Source organism: Nesoenas mayeri (genome assembly GCF_963082525.1).
Source record: "Nesoenas mayeri genome assembly, chromosome: 5".
NCBI classification, from domain to species: domain Eukaryota; kingdom Metazoa; phylum Chordata; class Aves; order Columbiformes; family Columbidae; genus Nesoenas; species Nesoenas mayeri.
Genome location: NC_137548.1, coordinates 29,100,979 through 29,113,191, shown reverse-complemented (window position 1 = coordinate 29,113,191; position 12,213 = coordinate 29,100,979). Strand labels below are relative to the sequence as shown.

Genomic DNA, 12,213 nt, shown 5'->3' with positions numbered 1-12,213 from the left:
TCTTTAATTTAACAATGTTTCCAATTTCTTTTGAGTGGCTTCAGAAACACAAAACCAGCCATGCATACACACAGCTAATCATGCTGTAAATATTTTACAGTTTTTCCAGTACGTTCTTTGGCATTTCCCCCCCCCTAGTTTTTTAATATGACAGTTGTTGTGGGAAATTAAATATTGCTCATTTACTTATTTTTGTGGCTGTTGTGAGAAACTTGAGACTTTAACTTTCTGAATCTCATTTTTGTCTATTAAGCAGTGATCTATATCATGGCATCCACAGACTGTCACAATGGAGCAGCCTTTGCTCACTTAAAGCTGAGGAAAGAATGAATCTGAAGATTAAATTATCTTCTCACCACAGGATTAAGTAGTCCTACCAGATAGGGTTGTGCAGCACTGATAGAGCTGGTAGCTAATTTTTCCATGCAACTGCTTAGAGTGTAGGTGTTTAATGGATTAAAAAATAGCATTAGCAATAGCATCTCGTGCTATCAGTTCTCAAACTGTGCCTCCTGTACATTAAGCTCTTCCCTTAACTTAAAATACAGACTGCATGTTAAATATCCAGAAGTGAAACAATACTGACTCACGGTCACATACCAATACATCTAATAATGAACTGAATTCTTTCATCTTTTACAGCATAATGCATTTTCTGTCAATCAGCACTTTCAACATGCTTGTTTATACAGTAGGTTGCACGGTGACAAAGACAAAGCCCATACACAAAATCTAGCGTATTTATTTTTTAATGTAATAATCTTTTATAACATTTGTCACACTATTTGGATTATGCTGCACTGAATTATTGTATCTATTCCAAAATTAAATTAAACATCTTCCATTTCTATGTTAACAAGAGCATTGTAGTTATGAAAGACACAGTGTATTTTATGTCTCCACCGGTCCTGCATGGTCCAGGAGCATCCCCAGCCCCAGTCCGGGCAGCAGCAGCTGCCAGCCTGGGAGAAGTGACGAGGACGACTGAGCTGTGCCTGCACCAGTGTCACACAGCTAGAGGACTCCCTCAGTCTATTAATTCGCTTGACAAAAGAAAGGGAGTTGCACGAACTGGATTTCAGTGCCTAGCAAATTGGACTCTGGATTCCCCTTGATATTTCATGTACTTATGGAAATAATTATGCAAATCCTTTTCAGCTATATCATCTTTAAATAGAAATCAGATTACATAAAGAAGATTGTAATCTCCTACAGTAATCATTGTAGCTGAAAAGGCAATAATACAGGACCAAGAGGCAAACTTGTTGAACATTTTAGTCCAATAAAGTGATGTTGCCTCTTGGCAGATCCAGTTCCCTCAGGCCAGACCTGGTTGATACCTACCCTTGTACTTTTCTAAAACCTTAGCTGCTGTACACCGAGTGTCAAAAGGCAAGTTCTTTGTAAACAATTCCTTGTTTTTTACTATGCATATTCATGTAATTTTGGATACGCAGACACCTGATCAGTGTTCATTAATAGTGAGAAATGGTTTAAATCACCTCATTTAAAACATTTGCTCCATGATCCACAAATGACTAATATTTGCTGAAGTTTACATAATATAAATGATGTGCATGTGTTGTGTAAATGAGAGATTAAAGTATGAAACTAACAATATGCAAACATATGCATGGAAATGCTGAGGACCTGTTAGCTGAAACAGTGATTTCACACCTTTATTATTTTCTTTAAGCTGTCTCCAATTGTATTTTTCCTTTGTTTTCCTACAGAGCGTGTTCTTGGATCTGGGAAAGGCACCCATGTTTTAAACATTCCTTATTCTAGTTTAATTTTTTTATACTTAGCCCAGTTACTAACATTTTCAGTATGAGCTGCTATAGCAGTTTTCTTGGCTGAATTTAAAGCAAAAAAACCTTAATGTTTGCATGCAATTTGTTAATAGCTATGCACAATTTATATATATCTTGTAAAGACCTTTGCAAGAATATGTGCTGAACTCTCCTCTTTGAGTAAATGCTGCATTTTTTGTCCATATCAGAAGTTCTGTTTCTATGAGTGTTTTATACATAAGAGGAAGAAGAAATTAGCTTAACTGTATGCAGGGTATGTATATGAATGAATGCCTGTGTGTTAAATTTTATTTTTTTATTTACTGTACCAGCTACTAAAACATAATTAATCACTATGATAACTATTATATTTAATACTTAATTGGGGTTTTTAGAGGATACAGGTTTTAATGAGATTTATTTGCCAATTGGTCTGTAGATTAGAATACATTTTTAATAGAGTACTAATACACAGTAATATTTAATTAAAATATTTAGCAAGTTAAATTAATTTAATTTGGAAAGAAGCTTCTGATTTTCTTCCTGTTTTCTTGGTCCTTTTTTTTTTGACAATAAATAACAGTGCAGGACATAAAAGGTAGTTTCAGCTTGAAGAAACTATTGGTCTGTATGAGCATTGTGGCTGTTCTCATTTGTGTGCCATTTCACTGCTCCTGTTGGTTGATGCAATAAAAATCAAGTTACTGGTATTGTGTGGTAAGAGAATTATGTCTAATTGTTTTTTTAAGGTGAAACTCTCATGTTTTCATGTGTAATAGTGTTTCAAGCCAATATATGAGACAGAATCCACAATGAGAGGCAGAGAAGAAATAAACTCTACAGGAAACATAATTAGGAAATTATTTAATTATTCCTTTTTTTTTTTTTTTTTTTGTCCAATGGAGAGCCTCAGTGTTACTTGCTGAAGCAGCGTATTTGAAAAATAAGATACCATTGACTCAAACAAGACAAGGGCAGAACAAGCTTCAGATAAAGAGGCTGTTAGTGAATATTACTGCACAAGTGAATATTGTGAACGAGTGAATATTACTATACGTAATCAATCGGTAGCTGCCTGCATAGATACGTCACCCAGAAGGCTACGTGCTTCGTACCTAAATCTCTTATGCTACGTCATGAGAAGATTGTGTGCTTAAAAAAAAATTAAAAATGGCATCGTAAGCGTGATCATAAGTAGGCACGTAGAATTAAAGCTTCATTTAGAGAAAAGTGTTCACAGTAGCTAATATTGTCTATTTCTTTTCATTCTAGAGATACAATGTAGAAATGTCAATCAGGCACCCGAAAAAGATGGAACTGCTTAGTAAGGTTGAAGCTCTGAAGAAAAGTGGTGTTTTACTACCAAATGATCTCCTTGAAAAAGTGGATTCAATTAATGAAAAATGGGAACTACTTGTGGTATTTGCATTTTTATTACTGTTTGTGGGTTATGTGTACATTTTTGTGTGTTGAAGTACACTGTCTGTCTGATTTCTAATTTGAGGCACAAATATCTCTCTCTTTCAATTCACCACGTACATTTCAAACAAGCTACTCATGCTATCATAAAAACTCCACAGTATTTTCCTCTTCTGTTGATTTTTTTTTTTTATTCCATGCTTTTCTCCTGTCTGACTTTAATAATTTTGGTTCTTTAATACATAAAAAATGTAAGTAAAATATGCCATGTATTACGGGTATGCACCAAGTCAACTATAATGCAGTATATCTGATATACACTGACTGTCATGCTTGAGTGAATGTTAATAGAATTTATTCTGAAGGTACATGTTAGAGACATCTACTGTTTAACTATTTACTATACCCTTAAGATGAAAAGTGGGGTTGTCACTGCATATTTCAGGTCACACTGATGGCTCAAAAACAAATATGCAAATTCAGTACAAAGCTGAATACCTGAAGCTCAGAATACAGCCAGGATATGTTTCATGCTGCTATATTCAGCTCACTTTTGACAAAAGCCAAAAAAGTTTCATGTAATTCATTTCATGCTATGATGGGCTGGGTCTCAGCCAAAGAGTGAGATACAAGAATCTGGCAAAAAAAGCAATATAGTGATTCTGTTACCCAGAGACCAGTGATGGCACCGTGCAGGAGACACTATTGTCCTATTGTTGTAAAACAGCTGAGAGAGAGAGAGAGGTCAAACTATATATTTTTCCATCCACTTCTCTCCTTAATTGCCTTCACTTCAAATCAAGGGTAAGATAAATTTATAAATTACTTTAAATGATTAATTATAGATGTGTGATATTAGTAATACAGTTACATTGCATAATTTTGCATGCTATTATCTTAGTTTAAAAAGCATTTCTAATATATTACGAGTAAGCTATACATGCAGCCTGCCAACAGTATTTTAAACACTGGCTTGTGTCACTTTAGCTTGCTTGGTAACGCAATAGCCATTTTACAGGGGGTGAGGTTTTTTTAGTGCAGCACATTTGTTTCTAATCGCTTGATTCTCTAGATGTGCAAGTTGTCAGAAAATGTTAAAAGTTGTCTTATGACTAGTGAGCTTATTACTTTTTAATTTTAATCTGTAGCATCACCCCAAACATTTTTAAAATATTTGAACATCAATAATTTAGTTATAAAAATGAGACTTACTTAGCCATTATTTACATCTGATCATGACAACTTGTATTTCTAAAATAAATTCAGTTTCAAGCCTTACATTTATGACTTTCAATGTATTTAATCAGACTAATTCAGTTATACTGATTAGAGCTGGTAGGACATAAAACTATGACATAAGTAAATGATCATAATTCTAAAAATCTAGAAAAACTCTGTCCTGAAAAGAAATTGAGCCCTACACTTCTCAGTATGTTAAAATCAAAATATACCGCTGTCTCAAGTTTTGTCATTAATGTCAGCATTTACAGAAAAATAAAATATAACCATTACAGTTTTCCTGCTAAATGCAATTTCATGAATAATAAGCAGAGTTTGATAGAGTTTTGTTAAATTTAATAAAATCCTCTGCAGAAACCAACGGCACTAGGCATACTGTTTTAATTGGCATGATTACATTGTAATTGGCATGAAAAAAATTAAAGACAAGGATTTAAACTTCTAACAATGGTAAAATAGAGGGATATGGTTTTTAATATTACTTTCATCTAAGGTGAACAGTGTGGAATGGAAATACATTAGAATGAAATGTCAGTGGTGCGTACAGTTTAATCTGTGAAATTTTGTCCCCTGTGCTGAATATTACTCTGTCTCAATTGCATATTAAACAACCCTATCAAGGCAGGCATTGGCATCTGCTGTGCTGACACAAATTGTGAATTAAATGAAATTGATGTCCTCTGTCGTATATTTATGAAGACGGACCATTCTCTGAAGTATTCTGTTTATGAAGAATTTATGATTGCAAACTGTTCCAGAACAAAAAAGTGGCAATAAATTCTTTTTTGTGACCCTACCCTCCAAGGGCATTGATTTCACCTCCTGCTGCTACTTTTGTTACAGCATAAAAACAATAGCTAACGCTGGATTCCACTGAGGGCCTTCAAATTATCAATATTTGCACCATGAAAATAGAAGGGTGTTGCCAAGAAGGCATGTTTTTCAGTTATGATCTCCTGAAGACATATTTTACAGAATGCCACATAGCGGATTAATGTCTGTTGGTTTAATTTTACTTGTGTTTTAAAGCTTATTTTTGGAAGCTGATTTCATTGTTGCTAATTACATTCCAGTAACTTTCTAAAGCATATATTTTCAACAGACAGCCATACTGGGTCACCTAAAATTGTATCTTCGTGTTACAACAATTAACCACTGCTAATTATCAGTTTAAAAGGTTATTGGATGTGATTGTCAGTGTATATTCTGTATTCTACAATCAGTAACACAGATCTAGTGCTTATAATAAGTGTCAGCCTGACAGCCTCTTATAGGTCAGATAAAATACTGCTTGACATAGGAGGGGAAGGCAACAGCGTGTCTCCCTTGTGATGTTAAAGGATTGCCTTTCAAAATACTGAGAAGGAAGGTAACTTTCTATTCCTGGCCTCTTCAGAATATTCATTATGCTCACAGCGTCCACTATCAAAATGTTATTCAGTGGTTCTTCTATTAGAAATACTACTTTGAAAAGCTGTAGTAAATTAGTTTCATTAGTGATCAGAGATGAATGTTTATTCTGGTCCATTATTTTTAAAGTGGATGCTTAACATGGAGAACTTAAATCTAAATTTAGTTGCCTAAATAATTGACCTGATGTTCAAGAACAGTGAGGCTTTGCAGTTTCTAGCTTATTGGTGTCTGAATGAGTTCATCCACTTTTAAAAGTAAAACAGCTGTTCTATGACCTAACTGCTCCTCTATACAATCTCAGGGCTACAAGTTTGGAAACTATCACCTGACAGCTCATACCTCCAAAAATATTTCAGTGTTTCTCCAAAAGCTTAGACAGTACCTTGGATAAGAGTTTGGTGAACTTCATGCATGTTGTATTTTCTGTTGCTGACTACAAACCAGTAGTTCTCATGGTCATAAGCATGGACATATTCTGTAGAGTAACTACTGTTTAAAGTTGTCTCCTCTGTCCATAGCTGCTCTCAATAAACATTGATTTGCTTCCAGCAAAATCAGTGACGCAGAGAGAACAGCATAAGTGAAAAACAAAGATACAAAAAATGAAATTGATTGAAACTAGGAAACAAAGAATGAAATTGATTGATATTAGTAGTAATTATTGAAAAAAAACCCCACATGTCTAGTCATCTAACAGATGCTTCTTGTTGCATATTAACTTGTATAAGTTTTGGTACGGAAGACTAATCTATGTTTTCTTTATTTGATGCATTAGAAAACCCTCGGAGAGAAGATCCAGGACACAATGGTAGGGCACAGTGGGTTAGGTCCACGTGACCTGCTCTCGCCTGAAAGCGGCAGCCTGGTAAGGCAGCTGGAGGTCAGGATCAAAGAGCTGAAAGGGTGGCTGAGAGATACAGAGCTTTTCATCTTCAATTCCTGTCTGAGACAAGAAAATGAAGGAACAATGAATGCTGAGAAACAACTGCAATATTTTAAGGTAATAAAAAAACAATCATAGTTTTCTTAGAGAGGCTCTTCTTTATGGTAGGATAAAATATTTATCTTACACATAACATAATGCAACGCGTGTACATATGTAATAATATATTCATATTTTTATCTTCGTTTATGTACTATGTGTTCATTCATGTTGATTTTATTGAATCTTTACAATAATATTTATTCCTTGTGCAAAAGAGAGCTTTAGAGGGCTAATCACACCACAATTGGAAAAGCAATAGTATTCTTTCATTCTACTTCACTATAAAGCTGAATTTTGTCACAAAAAGCTTCACTACATCGGTTAAATTAATTATGTGTTGTGTGACTGTCAGCTTAATAGTCTATTTCTCTGCACGTATGAGTCAAGAATAGTTTATTTGAGGTCACATTTACAGAGATATAAATTTAGCATACATGAGAAAGCCCTCAAATTTGTGATGAATGGATATGTGGAAAAAGACATATACACTATGAGATTTGCATTAATCTAGGCCACATCTTAAGCCTAAACCTGAAGATTCGTGAAAAGGAGGGAAAAGAATTCTGGTCACAATGCTATATTCAGATGGATGATATCCTTCAGTGGAAGGCTAGCATTCAGCTTTGCAACTAAATTAATGGAGATTGTATGTTTTGTTCCATTCCCCAAAAGTAGTGGGACCATTTAGAAAAGTGGGCTGTTAAGTTAGCAGACAAACCTGGTAGAACCACACGTTTTTCTACTGTTCATAGCTATCACTTCTCAATAAATGCTCACCTGAATCATCACTACAGGTCACTTTACTCTGTGAGTGATCTTTGACCAAAGAATAAGAAAGGAATCACAAATAATTGTTGAGCTATAGAGGTAAAGAGGTTTTTCTGTTCCACTAGTACATCAGGGTGTCTGGGGCAACACAACTCTTCAGGTGGTGGACAATTTATTAAATACTCACTGCAAAGAGCATGTTTCATACACTTCTAAATGTGCTTTTTTATACAAGCATTCAAGAAAACAACAGCAGAAAAATTACTGTCTTCCCACTTGGTTATTCCTTAACTCTTATTTTTCTGATCATGCAGTTTAGTGAGAAGGTTGTATCAATGTAGATAAAGTTAGTAAGGTTTTTTTAATTTCCTAGGCATGTCCATTTGATTACAACTTTAAGTTTTCTTCTGACATCTGTATAATTTTTTTTTAATGAGTTGTGGTCTTCTGCTAATGGTGAAGAAAGTAATGCTGATTCTGTTTGTTCTATCAGCCAGCTTCAAAGCCAGTGATTATGAAGGACTGTTGATAAACCTGCAGAACTCTGTAGCAGTAGATCCATGTTTTCCATAGCAGACATTGGATGCTATGTATTTCTGTGGCAAATTACAGCATTTACTTAAGTGCATAACCATGGATTTAAAAATCTAATTTCAGACAAACTTGTTTTTAAATATACATTTTTATATATATGGCTAAGACTTTTATATATATGAATAGAAACACCATAGCAATGTTATTTACATATTTGGAATGTGCATAAATCTCTCAAATGAAATCTTCTAATACATATATGACACGATATCTTGCCAAAATCTCTAGAGATGTTAAACAGGATAGTACCACCCATCATGAGGTAACCAGAGTATTTCATTACTCGGTTGATTATCTATTAATTACATAAATAACACATTAATTATTTTCAAAATGGTAGCCATTAGAGTATAAAAATAATTACCTATCAAATATGGTGAGAGCACATCACTTTGTCATATATATTAAACCATCTTTGTCTCATTAAATCTGAAATCCACCATAAGTAAGTTTTCCATTCTTCACTGATCTCCTGGGGAAGTGTATAAAAGCGAAAATGGATATAATTAACAATACTGCAATGTATAATACATATATTTGAGAAAGAACATTTAGAACATTTTCAAAAACATTAGCTATGCCACTAGTAGGAAACCTGCTGGGGTTTAGTTTGACTTACTTTCCACTTAACTTAAGAGTTTAACCTTATTACTGCTTTCACTGTGGTAAAGGAATCATTGTTTCTTAATGGAAATTTATTGTGCTGCACCATCCTGATTATTCACATAGCCACTGTACACAGAAAAACACTTTTAATATAATAAACTCAACAATGCCATTGATTTTCATTCCACAATGTTATGTTTTAAATTACACTTATGCCTTTGGAAAAAACCAGTTATTTAATTTTTCAGGTGTTTTCCTTTGCAATCGGAGGAATAATTTAATGTATAGTTCACATGCAGTTGGGACCCAAAATGACAACAATATGGTGGGAGAAGGGGCTGTTAACTTCAGTAGGAAGAAATTAATTTGACTTCTTTCTTTTCTTTTGTAAAAAATAATGCCACATTAATTTGAGTGTTCTTTTTATTAAGGAATGCACTACTGTGTTACTTTTCTTTTGGGATATTGCTGTGCAGTAATAATTCTTAGCATCTCTGTAGTACTATCCAGTCAAGAATCTGTGCATAGTGTACAAACATTAATAAATTAAGCCCCACTAAACCTTTAAGGTAGGCATTATTATCCTCTTTCTAGAAGTGAGGGAAATAAAAAGCTCTGAGATTAAGTGACCTTTCCAGGTTTTCACAGAAAATCAATGGCTGCATTAGAGTAGAACCCAGCTACAGTGACCCTAATGTTTGCTGCTAACCACAAGGCAGCCTTCCCTTCCCTTCCCTTCCCTTCCCTTCCCTTCCCTTCCCTTCCCTTCCCTTCCCTTCCCTTCCCTTCCCTTCCCTTCCCTTCCCTTCCCTTCCCTTCCCTTCCCTTCCCTTCCCTTCCCTTCCCTTCCCTTCCCTTCCCTTCCCTTCCCTTCCCTTCCCTTCCCTTCCCTTCCCTTCCCTTCCCCCACTATTATTAACATATTTAGGTATCAGAATTACTAGAACATTGTTAAGGTCATTATCCAGCTTATGTAAGGTCCTGTATTTTTTGGTTTTATGGAAACTATGTGATATAATTAGCTCAGCCCAGTGATCTCTGTGCAACACAGATCTCTGTGCAGATGGTCTGCCAAGCCATTTTGTTGCTCATTCCACCAGCTTTCAGTGCTCCTGGCTGCCTCAGAGATTTTAATGTTTAGTTACAAAGGACAGGCACAAACATTGATTCAGCTATAGTGACACTTTCTGGCCATTCCTCACCAGCATTAAGTGAGCTTCCAAGTGTGACCTGGCCCGGGCTCCTATCAAGAAGGGGGAAAGAGTGAACACAAGTTTCCCAGCTGTAAAAGGGGAACTGTGGGTGTCTCGCTCCTGGTTTGTTTTCTTCTGTTGCAACATGAAAAACTCATCTATCTGTCCTAAGAAAATCAAGAGAATGACTTAAAATTCATGAGATCTTCATAATTGCAAATACGTATTTATTTTCTTTATTCATCATTCTATTTCCGTTCTGCCTTTTGAGTGCCTTGAGTTCATGTTCTCTAGCTTTCCCCTGAAATGATGAGGACACGAACTAGAAACATACTTTTTACATTAATACAAGATTCTCAGGTAAACACATAATTCTAGCTGCTGAAAGACCTAATGTCATGAGACTGATAACTGGAACAACTGATTTCCTAACCTAATGATGTATGGCTATTTTGTGGGTCAGGAGAGATTTGGAGCAGGAAAGAATGAGGAACAATAAGAAAAATGAATTCACATTCTTTCATTAAAGCTTTAGTAAACTTCATTTCAGTAAGTTCTAGCCAGAAATTTGTGTGCTTGTTGGCTTCTAAGTAGAAGTGTTCTGCCATATTTGCTTTTATGTGTCTGGGACTTCAAAAAGCATGCTGTTTTCTCTGCAAAATGCCCTCTGAAAGACAGCAAGAGAGCCTAAATAATTTCTGTCAATTGCAATAAAACTTAGGACTTTAACTGTTCAATACAGAAAAATGACCCATTGCCATCAAAAAGCTGGTTGTTATGACTTTGGCTCACAAACCAGCTACTCAAGAACAAGCTCAGACTTGCAAGTATCTGTCCATCTCAGAATCCCTTCTCAGTCATGTAGAACTGGGAAAGCCTCTATTGCTTTCAGTAGCAGGATTCATAAAGGATTCTGTTCAGTACAGGATTTAGCAGGTTCTCTGCTAAAACGTGTTTTTTGGCTAAAATAATGTTTCATTTCATGTAGTTTTCTGATCTAGTTTTGTTTGAAGCAATAAGCAAAGTGCTATATACAGGGCGTTTCACAAAAATGGACCCAATTTCAAAGCAATATATTTCACAACGGCAACATGTTACAATTACACAAAAATTTACATCTAGCAGTAATCTAGCACCTAATAGTAATCCTTTGAAACTCTATGTCCCGCACTTTCAAGCGGTGAGAGTTTCATTCATGGGCAGTTCATGGTTGCAGAAATATAATTATTTCAAATTGGATCCATCTTTTTGAAACACCCTGTATATTAACATACCTGTCTCCTAAATCTGTATTTTGGGCCTTCAAAAATGGGAGAGCTATTTTTCACCAGTACTGAAAGCCTGTGGTTCTCATTGACTTTAGTCAATGTATCAATTAAAGAGATCAGCCTGCTTATTCATACCAGAAAATGCTGGAAATATAGGTTGCATCGGTAATGAATAATCAATCAGTTAAACAGTGCTTCTTACAATGTTTTTCATTTTAACTGCAAAGTTTGCATAAGAGTCAGCACTGCACATCTTACTAACAATTCAGTTAGACATAATTCTATCAAATAAAACACAAGTGAGTTTGGGACCATGTAAGATTATGGACAAACTGAAATTAAAAAAACAGTATTAACTTTGAGCAGGTTTGGAGACTCAGAGATTGGAGAAGAGTACTGGCTGTTACTACATGTGCCAGGAATTGCCTTTGCTACTACATTTTGAAAATTTTATAGTTTTTTGAATGATGTTCCTGGCAGAGCTGCAATCAAAGAATTACAGAAATTCAATGCAACAAAAGTATGCAAAACAGTTTCCAAAAGAAAGTCCAAAAGAAGTCAAGCAAGTTTTAACCCTTTTTATACCTCTAAGATGATAAAAAGAAAGTTGTAATTTTAATAAATTTCTCAAAAAGAGTGTGATTTCAGAGCCATAAATCTTTTCCCAGATGAAGAAATGTTTACCCAAATTTTGTTCGGGTATACAGCATTAAATCTTGTGAAAAACAGGTAGTATTCCAAAGTCAAATGTAGCCTGATGCCACTTACAATGGTTTGAAGCAAACTCAGACTGAGTTTACATGACCCCAAAGCAGCACCTCTGTAGATCACTTAAATGAGAAGCAACCTCTTTATAGTAAAACAGCTCTACGTATTTTTTGCCAGAAATGTGGTATTTTGGCCCTAAGACAATAAGTGGTTTTATAACTCTAATT

General features: G+C 35.0%; 1 protein-coding gene across 2 annotated transcripts in view; it reads left to right on the top strand.

Moving 5' to 3' along the window:
- The window catches only part of AKAP6 (A-kinase anchoring protein 6), a gene marked incomplete at its 5' end in the record, with an annotated part of 220,913 nt that overhangs the window by 172,803 nt on the left and 35,897 nt on the right, over positions 1–12,213 (top strand). For both annotated transcript variants that reach the window (XM_080346163.1, XM_080346162.1), the window contains 2 exons: positions 3,066–3,212; positions 6,640–6,864. In XM_080346163.1, coding sequence (XP_080202289.1) covers positions 3,066–3,212; positions 6,640–6,864 — 372 coding nt within the window. The remainder of the gene's footprint in view (positions 1–3,065; positions 3,213–6,639; positions 6,865–12,213) is intronic.